The sequence below is a fragment of the Centrocercus urophasianus genome, unplaced genomic scaffold (assembly GCF_019232065.1).
Source record: "Centrocercus urophasianus isolate 14NV4802_14NV808 unplaced genomic scaffold, USGS_Curo_1.0 seq_61, whole genome shotgun sequence".
In the NCBI taxonomy this organism is placed as follows: Eukaryota; Metazoa; Chordata; class Aves; order Galliformes; family Phasianidae; genus Centrocercus; species Centrocercus urophasianus.
In genome coordinates, this window is record NW_024885211.1 from 327,090 (window position 1) to 353,088 (window position 25,999).

The 25,999-nt window shown below is 50.1% G+C and overlaps 1 protein-coding gene across 3 annotated transcripts; it reads left to right on the top strand.

Moving 5' to 3' along the window:
* The first annotated feature begins 1,458 nt into the window (after positions 1-1,458).
* Positions 1,459-25,999, top strand: IGF2BP1 (insulin like growth factor 2 mRNA binding protein 1). Of its 3 annotated transcripts, none has more exons than XM_042836495.1 (15): positions 1,459-1,633; positions 2,682-2,742; positions 20,217-20,265; positions 20,777-20,828; positions 21,136-21,199; positions 22,191-22,472; positions 22,910-23,044; positions 23,277-23,399; positions 23,777-23,912; positions 24,039-24,165; positions 24,326-24,459; positions 24,598-24,672; positions 24,956-25,087; positions 25,193-25,306; positions 25,907-25,999. In XM_042836495.1, the coding sequence occupies exons 1-15, from the start codon at positions 1,459-1,461 to the stop codon at positions 25,997-25,999; spliced, it is 1,752 nt and encodes a 583-aa protein (XP_042692429.1). The 3 variants fall into 3 exon arrangements, with proteins under 3 accessions (XP_042692429.1, XP_042692430.1, XP_042692431.1); XM_042836496.1 differs by having other exon boundaries at positions 24,039-24,161; positions 24,343-24,459; XM_042836497.1 differs by lacking the exons at positions 22,191-22,472; positions 22,910-23,044.

Sequence of the window (25,999 nt, forward strand, 5' to 3'; positions counted from 1 at the left end):
TTTTTATTTATTTATTTATTTTTTTGATCGATGGGACGGGGAAAACGGAACCTCCGGCCCGGCGGGCAAGGCAGGCAGGAGCGCGTTACATTTAATTGCAGGCGCGGAGGGGCCGGCCCGTGCCTCTACATGTACGGGAGGGAGTCACGGCCGCCCCCGCCCCTCCGCGCCCGGCAGCCGCCCTCCCCGAGCCCCCGGAGCACCGGGGTCCCCCGCCCGCCCCGTCGGGGGGGGCAGCAGGAAGGCGGGCGGGGGGGGGGGGGGGGGGGGGGGGGGGGGGGTCGCTGCTATTTTCAATCCATCTCGAGCCTAAAAATAAAAAGCCTCCAGAAAAGGCGAAGAGGGAAAGAGGGAGGGTTTCTAGGGACGGGGGGATGGGGGGCTGCTTCTCTCCGCCGACGGGGCGCGTCCCCCCCCCCTTCCCCTCCCCCTCACCCCCTACCCCGGGTCCCGCGGGGAGCGATCCCGCTGTATCGCGGGGCCCTTTTGTGCCAGGAGGAGCCTTCCCCCTTCCCCGAAGGCTTCCGCAGGGCTGCACATGAAGGGCTTAAAACAATACCGGGGACAATAGCCCTCCCCGGGGGCTCCTCCGCTCACCCCGCCGGGTCGGACCGTTCCCCTGCAGCCCCGCTCCCCTGGCGCCAGGGGACCTCCCGGCCCCTTTGATGCCGAAGGTTTTTTTTTTCTTTTTTCTCTTTTTTGTTCTTGTTCTTTTTTTTTTTTGGGACGGGCCGGCCCCCCCCGGTGGGGGGGGGGGGGGGATGGATGCGAAGGGAACGCAGAGCGGTTGCGCTCCCCGCTCCGAAGAGGGGTGTGTGTGTGTCTGTGTGGAGGTAAATAACGTAGTATTTAAATTAAAATAAATAATGAAGTGGAGGCTGCCCCCTCCCCCCCCTTCGGCTCCTCCCCCCGGGGGCCGGGCCCTCCCGCATCACCACGTGGCTTCCTCCCGCAAACATTTTCACTCATTTTCCAGGTCGGTTTTATTTAGAGGCGGTGCCCGGCTGCCGAAAGGCGTCCGGTGACACTCCGGTGCCGCTCCGCCGCTTTGGGGGCCCCGCAGCCGGCGCCGCCGCCTCCCTCCCCGCTGCCGTCGCCCTCTACAGCCGCCCCCTCCTTTAGGAACCCCCCCCGTCCAGCAGCCGCCTGCACCCCTCTGCGAGGAAAACTCCGCCAAACGACCAAAAAAAAAAAAAAAAAAACCCACCCCAAACCCCCCCCCCCAAAAAAAAAAAAAAAAAAAGCAAAAAGAAAAAAAAAAAAAAAAAAAAGGGAGGGGGGGGGGAGGGAGTGTTCAAAGAAAAGGAGCACCGAGCCCCCGCCCCGGCTGTGGGGTGGCAGAGGGCGGCCGCTGTCCGACGGTGCGGGCGTTCGGTGGGAGCCCCCCCGGCAGCCGCGCTCCGAGCCCCGGCGCGCCGCCACCGCCCGCCCGTCCGCCGCCCCCCGCCGGCAGCCACCATGAACAAGCTGTACATCGGGAACCTAAACGAGAGCGTGACTCCGGCCGACTTGGAGAAAGTCTTCAACGACCACAAGATCTCTTTCAGCGGGCAGTTCCTGGTTAAGTCCGGCTATGCCTTTGTGGACTGCCCCGACGAACAGTGGGCCATGAAAGCCATCGAAACTTTTTCGGGTAAGCGGTGTCCTCCGGCCCTTTCTGCTCTGGTCTGCGGGACCCCGTCGGGGCTCAGGCTCGGGTGGGGAGCGGGGTGGGGGGGGTTCGGGCCGTTGCGCCCCGTCGGGGTTTGCATCAGCGAGCGGTGCGCGGGGGCAAACCCCGCTTCTCCCCCAATAACCGCAGTGGGGAAGGGGGAGGGGGGGAAGGAGAGGGGCCCCCGCAGCTCCCTATGGCCCCCCATAGCTACGGGGGGGCTGCACGGTGCCCGATCCGGCGGTACTCAGCGCGGGGGTCCCGTCGCGACAGTGGCGGTGGGGTGGGACTTTGGCCATTTTGATTTCAAACTGGGTTTCCTGGGGCATGTGATGCGCGGAGGAGCGCGAAGGTCGCCATGCTGTTCGCAAGACAGAAGGGGGGGAAGGAGGGGGGGGGGGGAAAAGGCCAAAAAAAAAAAAAAAAAAAAAAAAAAAAAAAAACGTCCCCGGGAAACAGAGAATTTTTGAAAATGTTGGAGTTTTTTTTTTTCCCCTTCGCCCAAAGCTTCTTCCTCCGGGCTTTTCCCATGGCTGCTCCCCTCTTCCCATCCCTCCCCCCAATTAATAAATAAACCGGCGGTGTAGAAATCCGCCCCGTTTTCCAAGAGAAATCCATTCGTAGCGTGGAGTTAAAATTTCGAGTCTTTTAATGGGGAGGAGGAGTGATCTGCCCGGAGGAGTTCTGCACGGCTCAAATGCGTGGAATTAAAGACGAAAAATTGATCTCCAAATATTATTCTTCGTTTGCTGTTGCTCGAATCGGAGCTGAATGAAGGACGGAATTAAATATTCCTAAGGAACATTGTTCAGAACTCACCACTCCCTCCCGCCGCATTAGAAGTCAGCCTTATATTTAATAGAACACACTTGTGATCGGAAACAAAACAAAACAAAACGAAAAAAAAAAGCCTTTTTGTGCAGTTTGTAGTGATTGAAATTAAATGGGAAGTTTCACATGATAGAATGTTACCCAAAGCTTTCTGACCCCTCCGCCCAGATCATACAAAACAGCCACATTTTATTTTTAGGGAAAGTGGAGCTGCATGGAAAACAGCTAGAGATTGAACACTCAGTACCTAAAAAGCAAAGGTAATACGGTGTTTTAATTACTTTTTCTGTCTTTTTGTTGTATTGATTTATTTCTTTTTTTTCCTTTGGAGTGGGGGAAATAATAACGTAAGAGGAAGGAGGCAAAAAAAATTATATCCAAATATGTGCATGTGGAAGGAGATATGGTGGTGGTTTGGCTTTGGGTAATGGCCCAGCGAGGTGAGGAGCGGTTCTGAGGACCAGTGCCCCCCTTCTTATCTGTAGGGTCTTTCGAAAGGAAGCTTTTCTTTGGGTTTAAGGGTTTTTTTGTTTGTTTGTTTAACAAGAAAAATCCCCCCACCCCCCCCAAAAAAAACCCAACCCGACGATTCGCCGCCCGTCCGTTCGCCCAAGTGATGAATGGCGTTTGGGGTTGGGATTTTCAAACTTGTGGCACTGGAAGAATTTCCCAGCCTCTCCCCGTGAGAAGGGGCCCAAAAACCTTTTGTTATTTCGACAGAACCGCCAAGTTTTTTTTTTTTTTTTAATAAAACACTCTTGGCTGATTTCTCCTTCACGGGTGAAATTTGCCGGGATGGAGGGCGAGGGCTTAAAAACGGGCGTCAATAATTACATAAAAATAGGGCCAGCTGCTTGTTGGTGCAAGGTTTCAGCCCGGCCATGCGGGGTGCTGGCTCAGCTTCTGGTTGCCCCCCCCAACTTGTTGTTTTTGGGGCTAAAACCCCATTTCTTCACGTTCTCTTTGGGCGTCGCGGCCTTCCCCGGCCCTCCCCATCTTCTTGGCCCTTTGTTGCTGAGGGCGCGCGGGACGCCGAGCCTGGAGGACTTGAGGGTGCAGGCAGCAAACTGCTGGGTCCGGGAGGGAGGAGGGGGTTTCACTGTTGCTTGTTGGGGGGGGGGGGGGTCTTTGGGGGTGATGCTGATTCTCTCCCCCCACTGAGCTGGGGGAGCTCTCCTCAAGGCTCTGTGCCCATGCTGGGCCATGCAGCCGCTCCGCCACGTGATGGGGCGGCCGCCCCGGCGCTCAACGTGGTGCAGAGGGAAGAGGAAAAAAAAACAACAACTCTTCTTCCCTAAACTCTTGGGGTTTTTTTTTTTTATTCTGCTGGCCGAGGATCCCTTTGGGGGAGCTGGTTGGAATCCTATTGCGAGGCTGTAGGTTTTTGGCGACGGTCCTTTTCCTCGCCAGGGGGTTGTGCCTTGTGGTAGGGCCGACCCTAAAGGCAGGACTCCATTTAATAACGTCCCCTGTAGGGTTTGTTTTTTTTCTCCAGACCCTCCTCGTGGAAAGGGGATCGATATCGGTCGTTATAAGGCTCGGAGTCTCCCCGTGGCTCCCAGTATCAATGAATCTAAGTGTGTTATTGGAAAGGCAATTATCCTATGAAGGGTAACGTAATAACGCCGAGAAATAAATGGGGGGGAGAAAAAAAAGAAAAGGGGGGGGAATGGAAGGGGATGCATCACGATTTTTTTTTACTTATCTGTAGTACTTCTGGTGATCAATGGCGTTGGGGGGTGCAGAAGATCTCAGAGTATTTCCCTGCTCCCCTCTTTTCCCCCCCCTCTGACTTTTGCTAAGAGCACTCCGGGAGAAATTCAATGGAAATGTAAATATTTCTTTGGCGTCTGTAATTCAAAGAAATGCTGGGTGAAACTTTACAATGGGTGGAAGCAAAGGGAAGGTTCGTTAGCGTGGTTTAATGAGAACCAGGAGAAGTGCAGTTCATTACGTTTGGTGGCTAAATCCCGGGCTGGGGGTGAGAAGGGGCTTTGGTTTGAGCCCCATAACCCCATCCACTGCCTTTAAAGCTGCAGGAGCCATTTTTGCTGTTGACTTTCTTCATGTGCTTTGCTGGAAAATCGCCTCGTCAGCCGAGATGGGGTGGCTGGATGCTTGGTGGAGAGGTTGCTACAGTTTCTTTGCCTCAGTTTTGGGATGCCAAGTTTGTGTTTCTGGGTCAGCAAAGGCAACTGTGGCATAGCTGCAAACTCTGCAGGTTGTTGGTGGACTTTTCTGCCTGTTTTGCTTCCCTCCCTTCTCTCTGGATAAAGGCTGCAGTGATGGCACCGTCTCTGTTTTTGAAGTTGTTGCCTTTTTTTTTTTTTTTTTCTCTTTTTCCTTTCTGCTTGTTTTTTAAGACAGGATTTTCCAGTTTAAAGCACAGAGAGCAGGATATGGTTAATTAAGTGTGAGCGGAGAGGACGAAATCAGATGGGTTTTGATGTGATCTAAACCCACCTCCCCCAGCCTCGCGTTTAGATCTGCATTATTTTCATGTAGAAACGTGGGAAAGAAAGCGATGGTCAACGATGTGCTTTGCAGATAAACCTGTAAAATAAAACTCAGCTCGATGGTTGTGTTTCTTTTCATTGAAATTACGAATGCTGAAGTTCAGGAGAGCTGAGCTGGGTGCTTTTGGGGAGAAACGCATGCGATGAAATTGCGTGTTGTAAATAAATCTCCCCTGCTGGTGTCTTTTCTTCATTAAAACCCCTCTTGTCCTTCAGTCCTGCAGCAGGAATGGGATAAAAAATGGAGAACTTGTGAATGTGGTGTGAGAGAGCGATTCACAACAAGGACAAACTGCTTTAGAGCTGTTTAATTACAGTGGATTTTTTTTTTTCTCCAAATAACACCCAAAGCTGCAACTTATCCTAGTGATCATGGGGAGCTATTTTGGGAAAAAAAAGAGAAAACAACAGCGAAACTTTGAAACATCACTGTTGAAAAAAAGGGTCGTTGCTGATAAATACGTTGTTTCGTTAAAAACAATGGGTTTAAATCAATCTATCCATCGTTTATTCTGTTTTGGAGTTTTTTTTCTGTTCACTTTGCTGATGGAAAAAAGTGAGGAAAGCTAAAAGTGTGTTTTCTACAGTCTGAAAAACGATTACTGTTTGTTCTTTGGAAGGTTAAAAATAAGGAAAAATACTCGTTTTTAAGACAAAAAAAAAAGGTTTGGTTTTCCAAGTCGAGATTAAAATAAAGGAAAATAAATCAGAATGGGGGGTAGAGGTGGAAGCTCCAAAGCTGAAGGGAGCTCAGTCGAGAGCATTAGAAAGAATGAATGAAGGAAGGAAGGAGGAGGGGCGAGGGGGGGAAAAAAGTGAATCCATCAAGCAGACATTCCAAATATGAGGAATGTGGAAGTGAGTCGACCAGAGAGAATGAAACCGAGTAATTGGGGGGGAAGAGGGAGTTGGGTTGATAAGAGGCAGGAGGCTTAAAGCTTGGGAGGGTTCTGCTCTGCATTCAGAATGGGTCAGCGAGCTCCTGAGAGGAGGTGGGAATTGTGGAATGGTGTGAAGGTGCATGGAGTTGGATGGAGAAACCCGAAAGCTGCGTTTTGCTTTTAAGTCCTTGCTTGAAACCTGTTTAAAACGCCGTGTGTGTGATCGTGCAGTGAAACGTGGTGGAAAACTGTAGGACTTTTGATAGCAGCTAGCGTGCCCTCTTTGTTTGTAAATAGCAATCAGAAAACGGTGCCTTTCTCCCCCCCCCGTTTTGTTTGAATTGTGTGCAAATCGAACAGGGGGCAAAGAAAGAAGTTTGGCCGTTCTTTCTCACGTCAAACGAAGGTGGTTCTCCGGAGCGTTGAGACAAAACGTATTCTTAATCCGTTCCTAAGACAATCCCCCTTAAAACAGGTCTGTTGTACAAGTTACAGCCTTATTAAAAAATAATTAGGAACACCCCGATGCACTGCAATGTGTGGGAATGGCGAGGCAGGAGGAGAGCTGCTTTCTGGGGGGGTTGAATGTGGGTCAGTTTGTTCTGTTTCTCTTGATTTGCCCCCCAAACGGTGGTGGTAACATTGAGTTCTTCAGTTTAATCTGAGCGCCCATTTTTTGATCCGGGAGCTTCGCGGTGCTGAGTTTGGATTGCTGAGATGGCTTGGAAATTAATGCCTTTTAACGATTTCCAGGTAGAAAAACTAGGAATAATTTGTAATTCAATTAGGGATTAATAATTTGTCAGCAAGTTTCGTCAATTAGGTTCAGAGCTGGGGTAATTTAACCAATTTTAACGTACTGGGGAAGGAGGAATGTATTTAACAGTTTGCAGTCTGAAGTTAAAGAAATCCTCCTTATTTCCCCTTCTCCAAGCAGGAGCAAGGGCAAGAAATTGCAATTTTGCTGTAAGTTCTGCAGCCTCAAGTTTAGAAAGCACTGGAGATGGAGTTTGTCCTGCCTTGATGCCCTTTAAGTGTTTGAGTTTTTTGGAATTAGGAAGAAAAGAATAAATTTGGTAGCAGTAAAACAGAGCTGCCACATCAGTGGCGCTTCCAAGGGCTGAGTTTCCTTCTCCAGTTTAACCTGTGTTTCTGTCTTTGCCTTTTAGGTTGAAAAACAGGCAAACAAAGCTCAGAGATATGGATAAGAGAGGTGGGGTTAAAGTGCTTGCTTTGAAAATGGAGAGCTTTCAGGATGAGAAAAAAAAAAAATAAAATAAAAAAAGAGGATTTCTGCCCTCTCCTCTTCCAGCCTGAGCCCCCAGAAATGCTCAGAGTTTTCCAGAGTCAGCAGTGGGTTTGGGGAGGGGGGGGGGGGGGGGTGGGGAGGTGGGGTTGGGCTCAGGGCTCTGCAGTTTGGGGGAGATGGGAGGGTGAGGCAAGGAGGAACTGCCTGCAGCCCCTCCACAGCACGTGCCTTGCTTCCAAATGTGCTGAATGTAGCAAGTTGGGGATGCCTGCCTGCTACTTCAAGGCAGCTAGGAAAGTTTTGTTTTTTTTTTTTCCTCCTTTCCTAACGATGCTGCTGGTTTGATCAAACAGCTGGTTTGGTAGAGCTCTGGTTTGGAGATGGGGAGAAATGGGAGGCTGAAGTGTAGCGAAGCACCGGGGGATGCCAGAGCTGCTCCCAGAAGTGAGGGAGAGATGAGAGACGAGCAGGAGAAAAGAGTTGTGGACCTGGGTTTGTAGTTGGCTTTTGAGGAAATGCATTTTGGAGGAGCTGCGGAGGCTTTCTGGGGGTTTTGATTCAGCGGAGAAAGAAAAAATGATCAGATGCTGCAGGTGAAAACTCATTTTGAGCACACCTGGAGGCACTGATAGCTTAAAGTGAAGGTGTGAGCTCCTAAGTCACCCTCCTGAACTGCATGAATCTTCCAGTTTTGGTGGGAGGAGGAGGTTTCCCAGCTACTAAACAGGCTGGGCTGAAAGAAGGGGTAGTGGGAAGGGAGGAGGGGAGAAGAGCAGAAATGCAGTTGTGCAGGATTCGTCCCTCCTCCTCACTGCCAGGACCTGTGGGGCTGAACTGTTTTTTTTTTTTTTAATCTTTAAATCCTTATTCTGCCCAGTTGATGGAGGAATCCTGCACTGAGTGCCTGCGGGGTTTTAAAAACAAAAATGCATTTCCCAGCAAATTAAAACAGAAAATAAAATAGGAAAACAATGAGGGCAGGAGGAAAACGCATTGGAGGGCTGGGGGTAACATCCTGCAGCATCCCCCTCTGCTCCGAGTTGCTTTTTGCTTCTCTGAGATGCATTGCAGAGGCAGCTGTGGGATGGTCTGCTCGCTAGGGAAGTTTTTCTCCTTTTAATTTTCATTTAATTTGTTTTAAAGTTGTTAAAAGCCCCAACCTGGGGCTGGGGGTGTTCCTGTCTGCTCCAGAAATCTGTGTGTTGTGTTATCCCGACTGCATTCCTGCATCATCTGGGCATTCCCAGTGTATGTGCAGTGTTGTGAATTTAGCTCAGATACCTTTGCTGGGCTTCAGCTGAAAACTGTCCCTGTATTCCGATGCTGTGGGGGGATTGCAGAAATCTCCTCGTTTCTATAAGCAGTGCTTTGGGTGTGGGTGCAACTCTGCACCTTGCTGCTTGTTTTCTGGCACTGTAAGCTGCTCTGCTTGGGCAGCTTCAAGACCCAACAAAAGAAAAAAACCAACCCAACAGGGGATGGGTGGAGGAAAGAGACCCTCTGAGTCCTGCTGTGGAGCTGGTGGAGATGCTCCAGACCAAAGCAAAAGGGTTTGTAGCACTCAGACATCGGTGCAGCCCCTGGGAAAACAAACTGTTCTTCCATTGGGAAGTTAAGTGTCAGGTGTTGTCTCAAGCTGGTGGTCTTAAGCCCGGGGTGCATCATCTTTCTGATTTAATCACCTACTGAATGGGAGAGGAAACTGCTTTGCCATCTGTTTGTGTTCAGCATCCCTAGCACTCTCCTGAAGATGCTGGAGGGATCTTAGCGATTTTAAATAGAAAGATTAAAATGAAAAATTGCGCTTTAATTGGAGCCCACTCGTTGTTTTTTTGTTTTTTGGTTTTTTTTTTTTCCCCCTGGACAGAGCCAGCAACAAATGGGGCATTGTGGAAGGGGTCTTTCAGGAGCTCCAGCTCTCTTCTGAGCCCTCTTTTAGCTGGATGCCTCTGTGCTGCCTCCTGTCAGCCCTCACCATAGGTGATGCTGCACAACCCTGTCCCATCCCCTGGGGTTTGGCTTCGTTTGCGGAGCGTCGGGTTTGGTGCTGGCACGCAGAGAGGGGATTTTGTGGGCTCTGCAGGTGGGTGCTGCCTCTCAGGAGCTGCAAGAAGAGCAGAGTGGGTTTTCTGGAGCTTCTTGCAGAAGGAGATGTGCCAGGAGTTGGCAGGGCTCAAGAGGAGGGGCGTTGCTGAGGACAGCAGCCAGGAGGGCGCTGCCAGGGCAGCCGCACAGGAGCGAGAGCATCCCAAGCTGCTGCAGCCCTCGATGCCAAAGAGCAGAGGAGTGCAGCCTTTCTGCCAGAAAAAGAGAAAATAAACAAGCGGGGAAATCTGTCCGTCCGCTCGTCTCGGAGGAGCCCTCGCAATCCATCAGGAAATGGGTCATTTATTTTATTGTAACTGACACTTGGGAGCTCTGACATGGTCGGAGCTGAAATTTCACACTTTTCTGCCTGCTTTAATTGCCCGGTGTGCGTGGAGGAAAGCAACTGGAGGGAACAAAACTGAATCCACGTGCAGCCCCGGAAGAATCAGGTTTGCAGTTTCCACGAGCGATCTGCCAGGTTGGGCTCCCAGTGCTGCAGTGCAACTGTAGTAAAAGCAGCAGCAAACCATGCAGCAGGAGTGTGTGCAGCTGGCAGGGCTCCATGCGTGGAGCAGATCCTGCACCATCCAGTGGCATCACGCACTGTCAACAGTGCTGGAGATTGCAGTGAAATTGATTTGCACTAAAAGGAGCAAGTTTGACTGGGATGAAGGTCCCCTGTGGCAGCTTGCTGTTATAAGTTGGAAGTGTAGCTTCTCTGGGAGCAGGCTCCTTGGTGGAGTGTAGGACAGGTGGGGGAGTGGAGATCCAGAGCCTAGTGAAAGAAGAGGGGTTGAAAAATGCACTCAGGGGCTGGGTTTGTATTTGCAATTAGAGCCAGGTTTTCCAAATTGTGATTAAGTATCTCAGGAAAAAGCTGCGTTTTCAGAAGTGATTATAGCACCTGATGGTGCTCCTGAAAACCTGCCTGTTGTGGTTTCTCTTAGAGGATTGTGGATCCACCAGGTGATGGCCAGGAGGCTCAAGCAGCGTTATCCCTCTGGGGCTGGTCTTCAGAGGGTGCAGCTGCATTAGGGCCTCTGAGGTGGGGGATGAATGCCATGGGTGCAGGCTCTCAGATCCAGGAAAGTTGCTCGTCCCGCTGCTGTTGTGCTTTTAGCTGCTCTGAGAGCCGTTGCACAAAGTGCTTGGGGTGTAAGGCTTCTCAGAGGAGGAATTTGGGAAGAGTAGATCCTGCTGGTGAGCGTGCATTGAGATCAGCATTCGAGGATTAAATGCAGTCTAATGGTGCAGAGCTGGGGATGGAGCGCTCCAGGAGCTCTCCATATTTGCTTCTGTCTGTGTTTTCTCTATCATGTGTCACCTGCAAAGCGACTGCCTTTGCTTGAACTCCTGTGTGATTCAGGGCTGTGGGATCAGACCTTCTGGATAGGTTGTGTGCAGAGATCCACCTGCAAATAACTGATATTTGTATTAAGATAGCCCCCCAAAATACCTGCAAGGTGTTGGGAAATGTATCTTTAACAGGAAACCTCACAGGGTGGGATGAGCTCTGATGTTCTGCCTTATATCCTGGGCTGTCAGTGTTATTCAGATTATTTCTTGTTAAATACTGGTTGTGTCTCAGCAGACTTGGGCATCAGAGTGAATAGAGTGTGTATATACACATATATAAACATTTGTGAGTGAGTGTTTTCTTGTCTATGGTTCAAGCCCTAGGCATGAAAGTATTTACAAACAAATTGATCAAAGAATAAAAGAAAATTGTGATGTCCTCTGTAGGGAAGAAGCTGTGGCTGCTGCATGTGCTCTTATGGAGCTGTTTACTGGGGAGTAATTCCAGAAGAAGCCAAAGCCCTCAAATAAGTTTTGTGCTTTTAGACTCAGCTTCACAAGTCTCCAAAGGATGTGCTTTTAAACGGGGAAGTTGCCCTATCAAAGTGAATGCTTCTGTTTCAGTGCTGTAATGAGACATGTGCTGAAGCTGAGCCCAAGCACACAGCATTAGGTGGATGTCATGCAGTCATCAATGAGGATTTGGTTACAGCAGAACCAATAATCACTCAATTTCTCCAACATTTGCAGCCCCTTGTCTATGGCAAAGGTGCCATCAGCGGTGCTTTTTCTATTTGATGCCTTTTGCAGAGTGTGAGCTGCTGTAACTTCTTTAAAACTGGCTTGAGTGAGAAATTTGCATTGGTGAGTCTTCATCCTGCCTGCCTGCCTGTTTGCACGGTGTAAATTTGATGTTTAGCTTCCCCAAAAGTTGTTGGTGCGGCTTTGAGAGCCGCTTTCTGCCGCTGTTTGTGCCAGTAAAACTTGGCCATGTGAATGTTTATGGAAGGCAGACGGGAGAGAGGGCATGAACGTGTCTGTGGGGAATTCACTTAGGAAAAAATCCAGATCAGATATTTCGGGAGCTTTGTGCAGGATTTCCCTAACGGTGCCTTGAGTTTGTTGGGGGAGGAGGGGGGATGTTGGATTGGCTTTTCATGTTGTCTGTGCCAAAGTCCTGGTGGGCTTTTCAGCCTGTTTGCTGAGGTGTCTCTGTAATGAGATGGGCAGCAGAGAAGTAGAAGAGCCCCATCCTTGCAGTTTTCCAGCCGTTCTGTTTTACCCTAGCCTCAGCCTTTTCTCCTCTTAATCCTGATCCTCTCGTTGTAAATACATAGAAAACAAAACACAAAACGAAACGGATGAGTGTAAGATAGATTTCCCCATCTGGAAAATGTGCATCTCTTCAGCTGCTCGTCCAGCTTTGGTGTGAGAAGGAGGTGACCAGGAAGGTCTGAGCACCCTTTGTGTTGCCTTGCACGAAACACTGGGGACTGAAGGAATTTGAACTGGAAATGGAGGGGGGGAAAAAAAAAAAGCCCCACTTGTACTTCTTAATCTCATTTTTTGGTTCTCCTTACCTTTCCTTTAGGAAGAAGCACAGAAGCATTTTGATGTCATTTATTAGTGGAAAAAAATGCAGCACTTTTATCCCGGTTTGGGCTCAACCACAGACTTGGTTGTGACACCAAACCCACCCTGTGGGATATGATGAGAAGTGTGATGAGTGATGCCATGGGGGATGCAGTGAGGGATGGGGCTGGGCAGTACAGTGGGTGACGCGGTGTGGGGTGTGATAAGAAATGCGATGCCGTGAGGGATGTGATAAGGGATGCAGTGGGCAATGCCATGGGGGGTGGGCAGTGCCATGGGTGGTGCCCTGCTGGATGTGATGAGGGATGCAATGGGAGATCCCATGTGGGGTGCTTGCAGCTCTGCGGGTTGTCGGAAGGCTGAAAAGCCTCGTGACGCCTCATTGCCCAAACTGGGATGACTGGCAGATCTGAGGATGGCATTCTGGGTTTCAACTTGAGTTTTGGTGAAAGGGTCTCTGCCCTTCATGAAATTGGATGATCTGTTTCATAACTTCAGAATTCGGACTCGATTGCTGTGACAAATCCACTTGGATCATCGAGGGCTTCTCTGCATGCGGTGATTGTGCTGTTTTAACCTGATTTGGATTGAGAAGTGGTTCAGTGCACAGCCCTGTGTAGTGACCACCTCACTGCTTTTGGACCCAGTTTTATCTGACAGATCTGTACCCATCAGGGGTGAGGGTTGTTGGCACACCTGAAGTTGGTGGGGACCTGAATCTCTGCAACTCCCCCTAAATTTGAGCAGAATCCCTTCCCATTTCTCTTGCTCAAACTTCTATGAGCCTTTGCTGTTTGTAGGGTCTCTAAGGCAATGCCCCACTGTCCTTGAACTGGAAACAGAAGAAAAAGATAACCCTGATGACTTGCTCTAAGCAAGCTATGTAAAATACAGTGACACCTGTCAATCACTGGTAAAGATGCTTAAACGTTAACAAATTAAAGTGGCTTAAGACCCATCATAGAGCATGTGTTGATGGACTCTGGGGTCCCCACTGATGTCAGCTGCTTTGCAGTGCCTGAATGGGCTTTGAAGCAGCCCCAGTCCCACAGCACCATCAGAGCCACTGGAAACCAGTTAGAAAGGAGTTCTGGGAACTGGAAGAGGGCAGAAGTGCCCTCTGCTGGCAAAGAGAAGTGGGTGCCACCAGCTGAAACCTCGGCTTCAGCATCCTGAAGGGGGTGGTGACAAAGGGACGGGGGTTGGGATGACCACTCTGTGGGTTTCGTGCCTTCTGAGCTTTTATTTAATGCACTGTTGGACTTGAGGGAGGACAGCAGGAAAAACCTGGCAGGCTGGCATCTATTGCGCTGGTGGGTCCTGGAGGTGAGGTTGGAAGAAAAGCCATGAATGTGCCTTTAAGATTTTTCTTCTGCTCAAAATCAGTCATGGTGGGTGAAGAGCAGCTCTGAATGCGGTCGCAATAAATCGAAAACGAACAAAAATGACACAAACCAAAATGCAGTGGAGTTGGAAATGCTGGCTTTGACACTTTGAGGACGAGCAGATGCTGCTGCATGTTCCCTCACCCCACTGCTTTAGTGGTGGTGATGTTGTGCTGCTCTCCAGGATAATGGTTTCAGACGTGCTTTGAGACATGCAAATGGAAGATGAGGTGAGAGACAAGTCGTTTTTCTTTTCCATTCTCTGTGTAATAGCTGCAGGAAAACTGCATGGCAGCATTGTGTATGTTCCCGCATTGGTTGCAGCCAGCACCACTCAAGGGTCAGATTGGATGAAGGTCAATTTAAGATTTGCAATTTCAGATCTTCTTAAGGGTTGAAAGCCTCTTACCTTGTGTTGCTGGCACCTCAGTAGGAGAGTGGGTGTGAGCTGCTGTGCTTGGAGTTTGCCAGGAAGGAACTGGTGCATCCCAGTCAGTCCTGGAGCTGGGTTGTGGGAGCCCACTAAGTGTAATTGGGCTTGGCTTTGGGACGTGTCCTGAGCATCAGAAAGAGTCTTTCAGTAAATGGCAACCTGCCAGCAAATTAGAATGGAAAGATAATGGGTGCGCTGCATAAAATCCGTCTTGTCTTTCCTCTCTATTACTTAGTGTTCAACTTGTCCTGTCTGCGGATACTTGATGTATTGATTTGGCAAGGACTAGCAGTAGAGGTCTGGGGGATCATTAGGCTTCCTCTGGGCTTGTTGAAGATTCAGGTTTTGTGAGGCTTTTTTGAGGTTTCTTGATCTTTTAAGGTGTGAGACGTTGGCATTCAGCTGGGTTGACATGAGCTCCAGGCCAGCACCATTTACCTGGGGTCAGTGGGGAAGTGGAATGAGGCAGCACAGCAGGTTCATAAAGGAGGGGAATAAGGGACGGCATTTCTTACAGCTCTGGGCATTGACCAGCCCTTCACTTTGGGCATCGACCACTTCTTCCTTCTGTGTCCAAGCTGTAGCACTTCTTTCAAAAACGAGTTTTCCAGGCCTTTCAAGGGGTGTTCATGGACAACTTCTCATTCTTTGGCATCTCTTCAAGAAATCTCATCAGTCATTAAATGTGATTCCAAAAAAGAACTAATGGGGAGAGACCAATTAGACAGATTTATTAGTCCAAGATCAAGTTCTGGTTGCTGGGATGATTGATGGGAAGGATTAATCATGTTGTGCATGCTTGCCAGAGATAACTGCCAGCTAAGCTAGTGGGACTGTGTAAGGCTGTTGCGTGGAGGATGCATTCCTCCAAAATCCCAGGGCTGATTTACTCCTGTGCTTCTCCAGCTACAAGAAGCTGAGTGTCTTTGTTAACTTCCTAAGGGGCCTTTTGGATCATTTCTAGATCAAATCTGCAAGAGATGAGCTTGAAAGAGCACGAGATGGTTCTAGAATGAGGGGTGTGATAGGAGCCTCACAATGGAGGATATTACAGTAAGTTGGTTTGCTGCTTCAGTTGCGTTAAATTGAGGTCTAAATGCATCGTGGTTTTGCACAAGGCACCTGCAGTGCTGTTATGTGATGGTTCCAAATCTCAGAGCTCTGCTTTCAGTACAAGCTTAGGAGAAGACTTTCCTGTTGTTCCTCCTCATGCCCACATCGAGGCTTTTTTCTACCAGACCACAAAGGCTGCAAAAATCAAACTTGAACCTGCAGCACCTCTGGGAGGAGCAGGAGAAAGAAATTCCAATATCTCTGCCTCTGGTTCAGTATATCTCAAACTGTAGCGATGCTGCTTCCAAGGAAGCATTAACTCTGGGCTTCTTTGAGCATCACCTGGTGAATTTGGGACATGGTTTTGCTGTTGGATTGTTTTTTGGTGTTTTTTTTTTTTCTTTTTGCCTTGTGTGTCAGTGAGTTTAATGCCATGTGGGGAAGCTGAGAGCGGCGTCAGCTTAAGGGACAGTGAAAATCAAAGGCAAATTGGCTGAAGCCTGGGGCAGATCCCACCTGGACAGCCCTGCTGGGCTGTGCTCAGAGGTGTGATGGGGAGCAGGTGCTTCCCTCTCTGTGCTCTTATCTCGCTGTCAATAAAGGTTGTACAGGGATGATATTCCCACCTCACAGAGATGCTGACAAATTCAAAGCGTATCAGTTTATATGGGGAAGAACTCATGATTTCAGCTACAACTTTTCTCTGAGTCCCCCAGCAATGTTTGTGTCTTAGCAACCACATTTTCCTATTTAGAAGTGTTTAAAACATTAAGAACCACTACCAACAACACATTAAGCACAGGATTAAGTGCTTTCCTGAATCAAAGCTTAACTAGATAAATGCTGTTAATTGAATCAGGGATGTGCTTTTTTTTTTTTTTTTTTTTTTTTTTTTTCAGCCCCTAAATTTGCATAGCATTTGCATTTGATTGAATCTCCATCATGAATGTTGTTCAGTTCTAGTGGGTCTCCCAGTGTCTCTCCAGCTTTAGCCATTCTCTTGTTGTCCCTAAGAGCTCCAGAAATGGTTTTGGGAGGAGAGGAAGGTTGGTGCCTGGTTGTGCTTTACTGAAAGTGCTCAGTGCCCTGGTGCTCTGAATCACCTTTGCCTTGAGGAAACTGTGGTAGGGAGTGGAGAAAGGAATTGGATGTAAGGGAGCATCCTGCAGAAGCCTCGTGTTGTGTATGTGCAGCTCTGGTGGATCTGTGCAGCTTGACCCACCGTTGCTGATGCTGTAATGCAGGGCTGCTCGTGGTACGTGGGGCTGGAACTTTCTCCAGCAGGAATTCACTTGACAGGCCATGTGCTTTGGGGCTGAAGACAAATCAAATTGTCTGGATAAAATCTGGATCAGTGGTCCCTTCCAACTCGAATCGATCTGTGATCTTTGGGGTCCCCTCCATCCCAAGCCGTTCTGTGGCTCTATGAAAAGCAGCATGACTGCATGCTCACTGCCATGCTGGTGGGGTGCAACCTCCATGCGCTTTCTGGAAGGAAGCACATCTGTAGGGTGAGGTGGGATGGGGACACACCTGACTTTTATCACAGCTACTGCTGCTCTGCCTTTTCCCCTGGCAGCGCAGCAAAGGAGCAACTCTGCCTTTCAGAGCATCACTTTGAAAGCATCACTTGGGGCTTTTGCAAAAGGGAAGAGAAACCCTGAGCAAGAAGGGGCTGCCCTGGTGGTGCTCTGCCATTGCTTGTGGCAGCTGGCCCCATTCTCCTGCTGGCTCCCAGCCCGGCTTGGAGCAGGTCAGTGCCCCCTGCTTGGGTCCCTGTCATTGCTGCTGTGCCAGTCCTGGGGGAAGTGCCAGCGAGTTCTTAATGAAGGGCTCTGGCCACCCTCCTCGATGTGAAAGGAGATCCCGACAGCTGAATCTATTGTTGGGGTATTTCCCAGTGAGATTTAAAAATTGAAAACAAACAAACAGAACCAGACCTAATTTGGGATTGTTGCTGAGGGTTCTGCCTGTCTGTGAGACGCACAGCACTGTATGCCCGTGTGGGATGGGCAGCTCTGAACGTGTGGCTGCTGCCTCAGCACCGACAGCGATGCTGGGAGGGCTTTGGATGCACTGGGATAGAATGAGAGTGATCTCCCCTTGGGTTCGGGGCTGCTGGGGAGCAGCAGAGGGCATTTTGTCAATGGGCAGGGCTGGTTCTTCAAAAAAGCAGCTACGCTTTGGTTTGTGCATTCTGGATGAGAAGGTGTTGCTGGTATGCTTTTCTCCTGAGCCATGTGCTCTATCCCCCATGCTGCATTGATGGGCACAGGAGGCAAGGGCAAGAAATCTCCATTGGATTGACAACGGATAGATGAGATAACCTCCTCCATCTCCTGGACGCTCCAGGTTGCTCTGTAGCACTTTGCTCCATCCCTTTGCATCGGTTTGAGCGTTTATCTTCCCAGCACACCCTATCCAGAACTGGGGGAGGGTTTGCTGAGAGCATCAAGCTGCTCAGTTCCTGATTTCCAAGGTATCAGCTCCTCAGAAGAGCTGGGATGTCTGCGTGGGGCTGCTGGGCAGTTCTGCAGGTCTGTGAGTGCTGTAGTACTGCCACAGATGGCTGCTAACATCCCGTGGGCACAAAGAGCAGTGTTGGCATGAAGCGGGAGGGAGGTGACGCCAGGATGCATTCCTGGGACCTGCAGTTCTCTGCTTACAACTATTTCAGCTGCTCCCCCCCCTTTTTCCCCTGTGTGCAGCCCCCCATCCATTCACTCCCAGCTCAGATCGTGTGCTGAGTTTGTGAGCGATGAGAGGAGCTTCAGCTCTGCAACACGGTGAATAAAAAGCCAGGAATCGGCGATGAGCAGAGTTATTTATTTGGAGTAAAGCCTTGTGTGGAGCAGAGGTCGGAGGGAGCAGAACTGGGCTTCTCCAAAGAGAGGCACTTCACGACAAGGGTTTAAATCCAGTCGGACCTGCTTACAAGCAAAGCAAATAGATGGGTTTATTTATTCATGACTTCCTCTGTAATTCTAACCACAGGGCTCCAAAGGAGCCAAAGCCAAGCAGGGGCTGTGCTTCGGGAGGAAGATTTCCATGCACTGTGAGGAGCTGAGCTGGACCTCAGGGCTGAGTGATGCTGGCTCCAGTTGGGATGCTGCCCCATAGGATGCTGCCCTGTGGCACGCAGCCCTTCTGCAGGATGGGCACTGATGGAGATGGGCAGTGAGTGCTCAGGGTGCTGGCTCCTTGGAGGGGCTTTTTCTTTTTCCTTTTTAAGGGGGAGAAAATGAGATGCTACCAGCAGAATGACGGTGCGGGGACATAAATGGCTCTTTTCTCTCCGTGGTGCATTTCATTCTGGTCACGTATGTGAAGAACACATGCTCTGCCTGTGCGGATGCTTGGACCTATCTGGAGAAGTTTCTGGGGCAGGGGTGGGTGGTTGGAGACGTGGTTTCCTCCATCAGTTCAGATCCTTGTGACCCTCCCTGGACTGTGGCATTCTTTGCATTCTGAATTTCTTAATCTCTCTCTCCCATTCATTTTGGGATGTGGATTAGCATGTAAACAAGGGATCTGGTTTCATAGCCTGCTCCCCTCCCCCCTTTCTCCCTTCATCCCCCCTGATGCGATGCAGTTCTAAGGGTTCAGGACTTTTTCCCCATCCACCCAGATTCTCCTCCATAGCAGCAGCGAAATTTGGTGTTTTGGAGACTTCCCAATAGCTGAGCTGATGGGAGTGCTGAAAATCTTTCTTTGCTTCCTTTTTGTCTTTCTAATGGCAGCGCAACCCCAAAGCTTTTTGGCCATTCTGTCCCTCCAGTCTGAATCTGAGCGACTTTGGGGAAGCATCACTTCTGGTTCTGTTGGAAACCTCCTGAACAGCTCAGCCCTTCCAGGCATTTTGCTGTGTGTGTGTTTGAATCTGCTGCCCAGGTCAGGGGATGTTCTCCAGGCAGAACCCTATGGGATGAGGATTCCTCATCAGCCCCTTTACCTCCATGTCTGAGCAACACTGATTGCTTCTGACTGTTTTCTTCTCATTGACAAACGAGCTGAATCTTCTGAAGAGGATAAAAATCAAGAAATTCATCTTCTCTCCCTATTTTTTTTTTTTTTTTTTTTTAATTATTATTTCAAACATTCACGAATATTTTGGATTGAAACCCAGGTCTGTGATGAGTGCAGGTCTGGAGGTGATATCCCAAAAAAGTGATGCCAGTGCTGAGCTGCATGTGATGGTCATAGTATTTCATTTCCCTTTCTTTTCAGGGATCTTAAGGTTCCATATTTGCTGAGCTTGCAGGCAGGCCCCATCACTGTTCTTAGATGCTCATTTCAGGTTGGGCCTTAAATCAGATGCTGAGACTTAGAGGACTGAAATTAGGGGCAGTGGTGAAGGAGGGTATTTTGCAGTGACTTTAGCTGGAGGGTAGAGGTTTAACCCGAAGGAATTGTGCTGCTGCATTTGCCCACACAAAGCTGCATCCTCCAAGGATGTCCCTGGGCACCCATGGGTGCTTTTGCTGCAGGGTGAGTGCTTTGCTGGGTGCTGTGAGCTGGGATGTGAGGCTCAGCCTGGTGTGCTCCTCATCCCTTTGCTTGTACACAGCACTTGGGGTGCTGACACTGCAGGAGATGGCAGCACCATGTGGTGGAAACACCACAACGGTGAGGAAAAAAATCATTTCTCAGTGTTTTGTGTTGGTGGAAGCCCTGGGGTGGCAGCAGTGTGGCTGTGTGTGGGTGCTGGAGCTGCCCCAGGGACCCACAGCAATCCATGGCAGCACCTCCTGGGTCAATTGGGCATCAAAAATTTTCCCCAAAAATTCTATTTTGGGAAAAATTAGGTTTGAAAAAGCCAAAAATGTGAGTGGAGGAGTGATCTTAAACAAACTGGGATGCTGGAGCCAAGTTTCCAGGTGCTGTGGGCATCGCCATGGTCTCCTTTTCATGTCCAGATTTGCTTTCAGGTTAAATGACTGCATGGTTCTTTTTTTTCTTCTTTTTTTCTTTCTAATCCTTGTAATCAATCTGGCAGAACTCAGCATTTGTAGCTGTGCTGGTGCAGGAAGGTTGGTGGATTTGGGCATCTTGCTCACAGTGAAGCTTGCAGTGTAAATGCAGAACCTGGCGGGGTGTAATTAACAGAGAGCCATCAGAAACCCCGGGAGCATGTGGGAATGGAAAGCTTGATTAGGTCTGTCAATGAGGAGCAGTTCAGTGTGAGATGGACGCGTTGCTGACACCAAACCTGGCTTTTAATTGCTTTTTGTTTCTTGCAGGAGCCGGAAGATTCAAATCCGAAATATCCCACCCCAGCTGCGATGGGAGGTAAGGGGGTGAGGGAGCAGGGCACGAGCCTGAGACACAAGGACTTGCACTGAGAAGTGTGGGGCACCTTTAGGGACTGACTCCCCTGTGGGTTTCTGCACTTGGGATTACAATTGGTTCATCCTTTTCTTTGTTTTTAACTGAGCCTAATGGTGCTGCACCCTTGCGTCCATGCAGCTGTTCCTCTTCTGTGCAGGATTCAATTCAGCTGGTAGAAGCAATGCAGGATCCACCAACAAAATCCCCTTCAATAACAGCATGATATGATTTATCCATTGTAGGAACAACACGGATCCTTCCTTCCGGCTGTTGGGACTTCTTCCTTTTCTTGCTGCCTTCCCAGCTCTGCTTCTGGGGCCTGTTGACCCAACATCCTGGGGCACCCAGCAGCTTTGCTCATCTAATTGCTTGTGAAATCTTAATGCCCAGAAGGCTGCCTTTATCGACTGACTGTATTTCTTGTGTCTGTCCTGATTCTCACAGTATATTGGGCTTTTTCTCTGTTTCCCAGGTTCTGGATGGCTTGCTAGCACAATATGGCACTGTAGAAAACTGTGAGCAAGGTAAGGCTGAAAGAAGGAGCCAACGTGCTGTTGTTTAAATATTTTCTGCCCTAGCTATTTGGGGCTGGAGGAGGGAGGGAGGAGGACAGGCAGGTTGTTGTGCTTTGTTAGAGGTTATCTCTATGGCTAAAGATGTCTGAGTCTGGTCATTGTGTCCTCTTGTTGCTTGGCCAAAACAAGGACATCCCTGTATATAAAATAAAGCAGGATGGGCTGTACAGACATAAGTACTCTCTAGTGGCCGAAGATGCTGCATAATGGCCCAGACTGCTCATGCTGGCTCTAATTTCTGCCTCTTTTATTGCAGTGAACACAGACAGTGAGACCGCTGTGGTTAATGTCACCTACACAAACCGGGAGCAGACCAGGCAGTAAGTTGCCCCAAGGCCACCCCATGGACCTCCCATGGCCCACTGCCCCTTCCCTGGGGACAGAAAATGGGATTTCCATTGCTGGGAGTCAGGCCGTACCAGAATTCATCAACTTGGGGTTGCAAACCTTTGAGAAATATCCTCCTTTCTGCCCTGATTTCTTTTTGTTCACCTTCATGGTGGGATGGGGTGGGGTTGGGGTAGAATTGGAGCCCTTTAGAGCACATCCAAGTTAGGCTTTTTTGTGCAGTTCAAAGAGTAAAGAAAACCAACTCTTTTATAAGGAAAAGTGAAGATTTTCTTGTACTGAAGTCATTTAAGTAATTGCAGCTCAAGGAAAAAGTAATAATATTGGTGTGAGACCTTTCTGTCATCTTTTTCTGCTTTATGGAGGGTCTTTGGATCCTTTGCATCCTGCAGAGATGGTGTTATTTGTGTCTGTTCAGCTGAGGGGTTTTGCAGCCCAAAAGGGAGTAACTGAGCCCTTTCTGGAGACCTTCAGTTTGACTTCTCTCCACTGAAGTTAGGAGAGCTGTGCAGAGCTGTGGCCAGAGCTGTTGCTTTTCTCTTGCTGCCAGCCCCATCTATCGACAGCTTTTAGCTCTTGCAGCCAGTCCCCCAAATCCCCACCAGCAGCTGAAATACCAACCAATATATTGCAAGGCAGAGGAGAGCCTGGGGATCATTCCTTGTTCTCACCCACTGCTTCCACCCCCTCCCCAGGGTTGGTTGCTTGGAAATCCCCCCCCCCCCACTTAAAGCACTTTGCTCCATCTGGACCAGGTGGGAAATCCTGCCAGGTCCCCGTGGCATTGATGACATCTCTGTGCCTCATTCCCAGTTCTTTCCCAAAGGGTGTTACATCAAGGCTTGACCCAGTCTGGGTGGATTTGTCCCATTTTGGGTGGGCTGGTGCTGATATGCTGCCTTTTGCTGGGAGCTCTAAGGGGTAGGAATCCCCTCACCCCAACCCCTTCTCTCCTTGCTTTAGAGCCATCATGAAGCTGAACGGGCACCAGCTGGAGAACCACGTGCTGAAGGTCTCCTACATCCCTGATGAGCAGTCAGTGCAGGGCCCAGAGAATGGGCGCCGGGGTGGCTTTGGGGCCCGAGGTGCCCCCCGGCAGGGTTCCCCTGTCACAGCAGGAGCTCCAGTCAAGCAGCAGCCCGTGGACATCCCGCTCCGTCTACTGGTGCCCACACAGTATGTGGGTGCCATCATTGGCAAAGAAGGGGCCACCATCAGGAACATTACCAAGCAGACACAGTCCAAGTGAGTCTCTCTACCCTTCCCCCCTCGCATTGCTTCTAATTAATGGAGTGGTCTGCAGTGACTTATGAGGCTGAGTTTGGTTTTGTCCCACGTGTTTTTGCTCTTCTCTCCCAAGGAGGGCTTTATCTAAGATGTGAAGTGATGAGCAGTGCATCTCATCTGCCAGCAACTGACCTGTTCTCCACTATGTGATCACTCATGTTGTTTAAAATAGAGTCAGATGTCTTATTTGGATTTCTGTGAATGGGGCTTCTAACTACAGTATCTACATGGAATGCTGAGCCCAGAATTAACTGCTCTTTCCTTTCCTGTGTACATCCAAGCTTCAGCTCTGGGCAGCCTGCAGGCATGCTGGAGGAGCAGAGCAGCCAGCACATGCTGTGAAGCTGCAGAGCCTCTGCTCTGTGCCCACTCTGACATCAATGCTGTGCTTGCAGGATTGATGTTCACCGTAAGGAGAACGCAGGAGCTGCAGAAAAAGCCATCAGCATCCACTCCACCCCTGAGGGCTGCTCTGCTGCCTGCAAAATGATCTTGGAGATCATGCAGAAGGAGGCAAAGGACACAAAGACGTAAGTTTTTTCCCCTACCCCTCTGTGCTTGTAGGCTGTATCCACAGCTCCTTGCTGGGCTGTGTTAGCATCCCAGCACTCAGAGCTCCAGTTTGCATGTGGAAGCCTTGCCTTGGGAGAACTGGGGGACTCTGAGCAAGGGGACATGGTCTTCCCGTCACTCTGCTCCCAATCCCTCTTCTTCTGCAAGCTGTAATCTTTAATTCTGTTGTTTTCCCGTTCCTCTCTCAAGAGCTGATGAAGTGCCTCTGAAAATCTTGGCCCATAACAACTTTGTGGGGCGCCTGATTGGCAAAGAAGGGCGAAACTTGAAGAAAGTGGAGCAGGATACGGAGACAAAGATCACCATTTCATCGTAAGGCTCCTTGATGTCTTTGGGAAAAGCAGGGTAGACTTTCCCAACCTGGGGCAGATGGAAGTGGGGAGGCAGATATGGGAGATGTGAGGAAAGCAAAGAGATCGCTGTCAACCTGCTGGGAAGCCAGCCTGTGGCATGAGTGCTTTGATCCCCAAACCTGTCTTGATATACCTGCGTGTTGTTTCCTGAGTTCCCCTCTTCTTCCCTTTTGGAGCTGTGCTTCAGTACTGATTTTTTTTTTTTTTTTTAGCAGGCAGAACTGGGGTTCTGTTCTTTAAGCATGTTTTTAAGGGAGGCAGCACAAACACGGGCAGTAAACCATGATGCTGCTCCCTGCTTTGGCCAGCACTGGTGTAACTCTGGCTTCCCATCAGCTTGCAGGACCTGACCCTGTACAACCCTGAAAGAACGATCACAGTGAAGGGCTCCATCGAGAACTGCTGCAAAGCAGAGCAGGAGATCATGAAGAAAGTGAGAGAAGCCTACGAGAACGATGTCGCGGCCATGAGCGTGAGTGCGGCTCAGCTTCGGGACGGCAGCTCTGCCAGGCAGGGTTCCTGCCCTACCTCCCCTCCTGTGTGCTCTAAGAGGATGCCCTGGTACAAGCAATGAGCGTTTCTCTCCTCTCCCCCTCAGCTGCAATCTCATCTCATCCCTGGCCTTAACCTGGCTGCTGTCGGCCTCTTCCCTGCCTCCTCCAATGCAGTACCTCCTCCTCCCAGCAGCGTCTCCGGGGCTGCTCCATACAGCTCCTTCATGGTAGGTGCACAGCTGAGGAACCTTGCGGTGCTTTCAGCATGGTCAACGTCCACGTGTGTGCAGGATCTGTGCTCTTCACCTGTTGCAAATGCAGTTGAAGGCCAGCACTTATGGTATGGGTGACACTTCTGAGGGGGATTGGGGGCGTGGTGAGCTCTGAGCAGTGGTTCTGTGTCCTCAGCCTCCCGAGCAGGAGACCGTACACGTCTTCATCCCTGCCCAAGCAGTCGGTGCCATCATTGGCAAGAAGGGCCAGCACATCAAGCAGCTCTCCCGGTTCGCAAGTGCCTCTATTAAGGTAGTGTCACCTCATTAAGGAGCAGTGTCCTGCCAGCACCTCTTGCTGAGCTGGGTGCCTTTCTGCTGCTGAAATTACCTTAAAAACCTGGGTGATGTGTATGGATGCTGCAGTGACTGTTTCTCTCCCCCATTCCAGATTGCACCCCCGGAGACGCCGGACTCCAAAGTGCGCATGGTGGTCATCACAGGCCCTCCAGAAGCTCAGTTCAAGGTCCCCTCACTTTCTTGCCATCACAGTGGAGTGTCAGAGTCACCCAGTGCCTCCTCCACCATCCCCTTCCCTTCAGAGCAGGGTGGGAAGAAGCATCACAGTCAGCCCTCCCCAGTGTGACACTGAGACCTGTCTTAACTCAGCACCAGCCCTCCTGGGGCTGAGATGACTTAAAGCTCTGAGGGGCTGGGATTTGGGGAGGGAATCTGTTGTCCCCAGGATGGAGATGTGTGGGGACAGAGCGTCTTGAACAGAGCCTGATGCTGTTTCTCCTCCTCTGCAGGCACAAGGCAGGATTTATGGGAAGCTGAAGGAGGAGAACTTCTTTGGGCCGAAGGAAGAAGTGAAGCTGGAGACACACATCCGTGTCCCTGCCTCGGCTGCAGGGAGGGTTATTGGCAAAGGGGGCAAAACTGTAAGCAAAGCCACGTTTGGAAGGGGGTGGGAGCATTTGGGATGTTTGGGGGGGGAATCTCTTCCACACTGTGTGGTGATGTTGGTCTCTGTCCCTTCCCTGCAGGTCAATGAGCTGCAGAACCTGACGGCTGCAGAGGTGGTGGTTCCACGGGATCAGACCCCTGATGAGAACGAGCAGGTCATTGTGAAGATCATCGGGCACTTCTATGCCAGCCAGGTATGATCCCAGCAGCTTGGTGCTGGTGGAGTCTCTGATGGCTCATAAGGGGTTGTGTTCAGTGCTGCTTCCTCCTTTGAAAGTGTTTTCTGCGCTTGGCTGCTGCTGTTTGCTGTTGTCTTTGTGTGTTTTGTGGAGTGGTGTGGGCAGGAGGGAGAGCTGGGGTGAGGGGTACATTCACACATGTTCAACATCTTCATCAGTGACCCAGAGGAAGGAATAGAATTCATGCCCAGCAAGTGTGCTGATGGTGCAAAGCTGGGAGGAGTGGTTGATGCTCACTGATGCTGGTTAGTGAGACTTGGGCAGGCTGAGTGTTGGGCAGAGAGGAATGTGATGAGATTTAACAAGGGCATGTGCAGGGTCTGTGCATGGGGAGGAACAAGTGCAGCATCAGTACAGGATGGGGGCTGAGCTGCTGGGAGCTCTGATGAGAAGGACGTGGGGGTCCTCGTGGCCAACAGGACGACCACGAGCCAGCAATGTGCCCTGCTGGCCAAGAAGGCCAATGGTTGACCAATGGTTTCCCATTCAGCTGTATTCCTCACGGCACTCAGTGCCATTTCCCTTGCATTTTCCTTTTGCTCCTTTCATCCACAGATGGCGCAGCGCAAAATCCGGGACATCCTGGCCCAGGTGAAGCAGCAGCATCAGAAGGGACAAAGCGGCCAGCTGCAAGCGAGGAGGAAATGA

What these genes read in the sequence shown, in the direction of transcription:
- IGF2BP1 (XM_042836495.1), top strand. Translation starts at nt 1,459, where the DNA reads ATGAACAAGCTGTACATCGGGAACCTAAACGAGAGCGTGACTCCGGCC. An exon ending in TCGCAAGTGCCTCTATTAAG is followed by an intron (nt 24,460 to 24,597) that starts GTAGTGTCACCT and finishes CCCCCATTCCAG; the next exon opens with ATTGCACCCCCGGAGACGCC. An exon ending in GGCACTTCTATGCCAGCCAG is followed by an intron (nt 25,307 to 25,906) that starts GTATGATCCCAG and finishes TTTCATCCACAG; the next exon opens with ATGGCGCAGCGCAAAATCCG.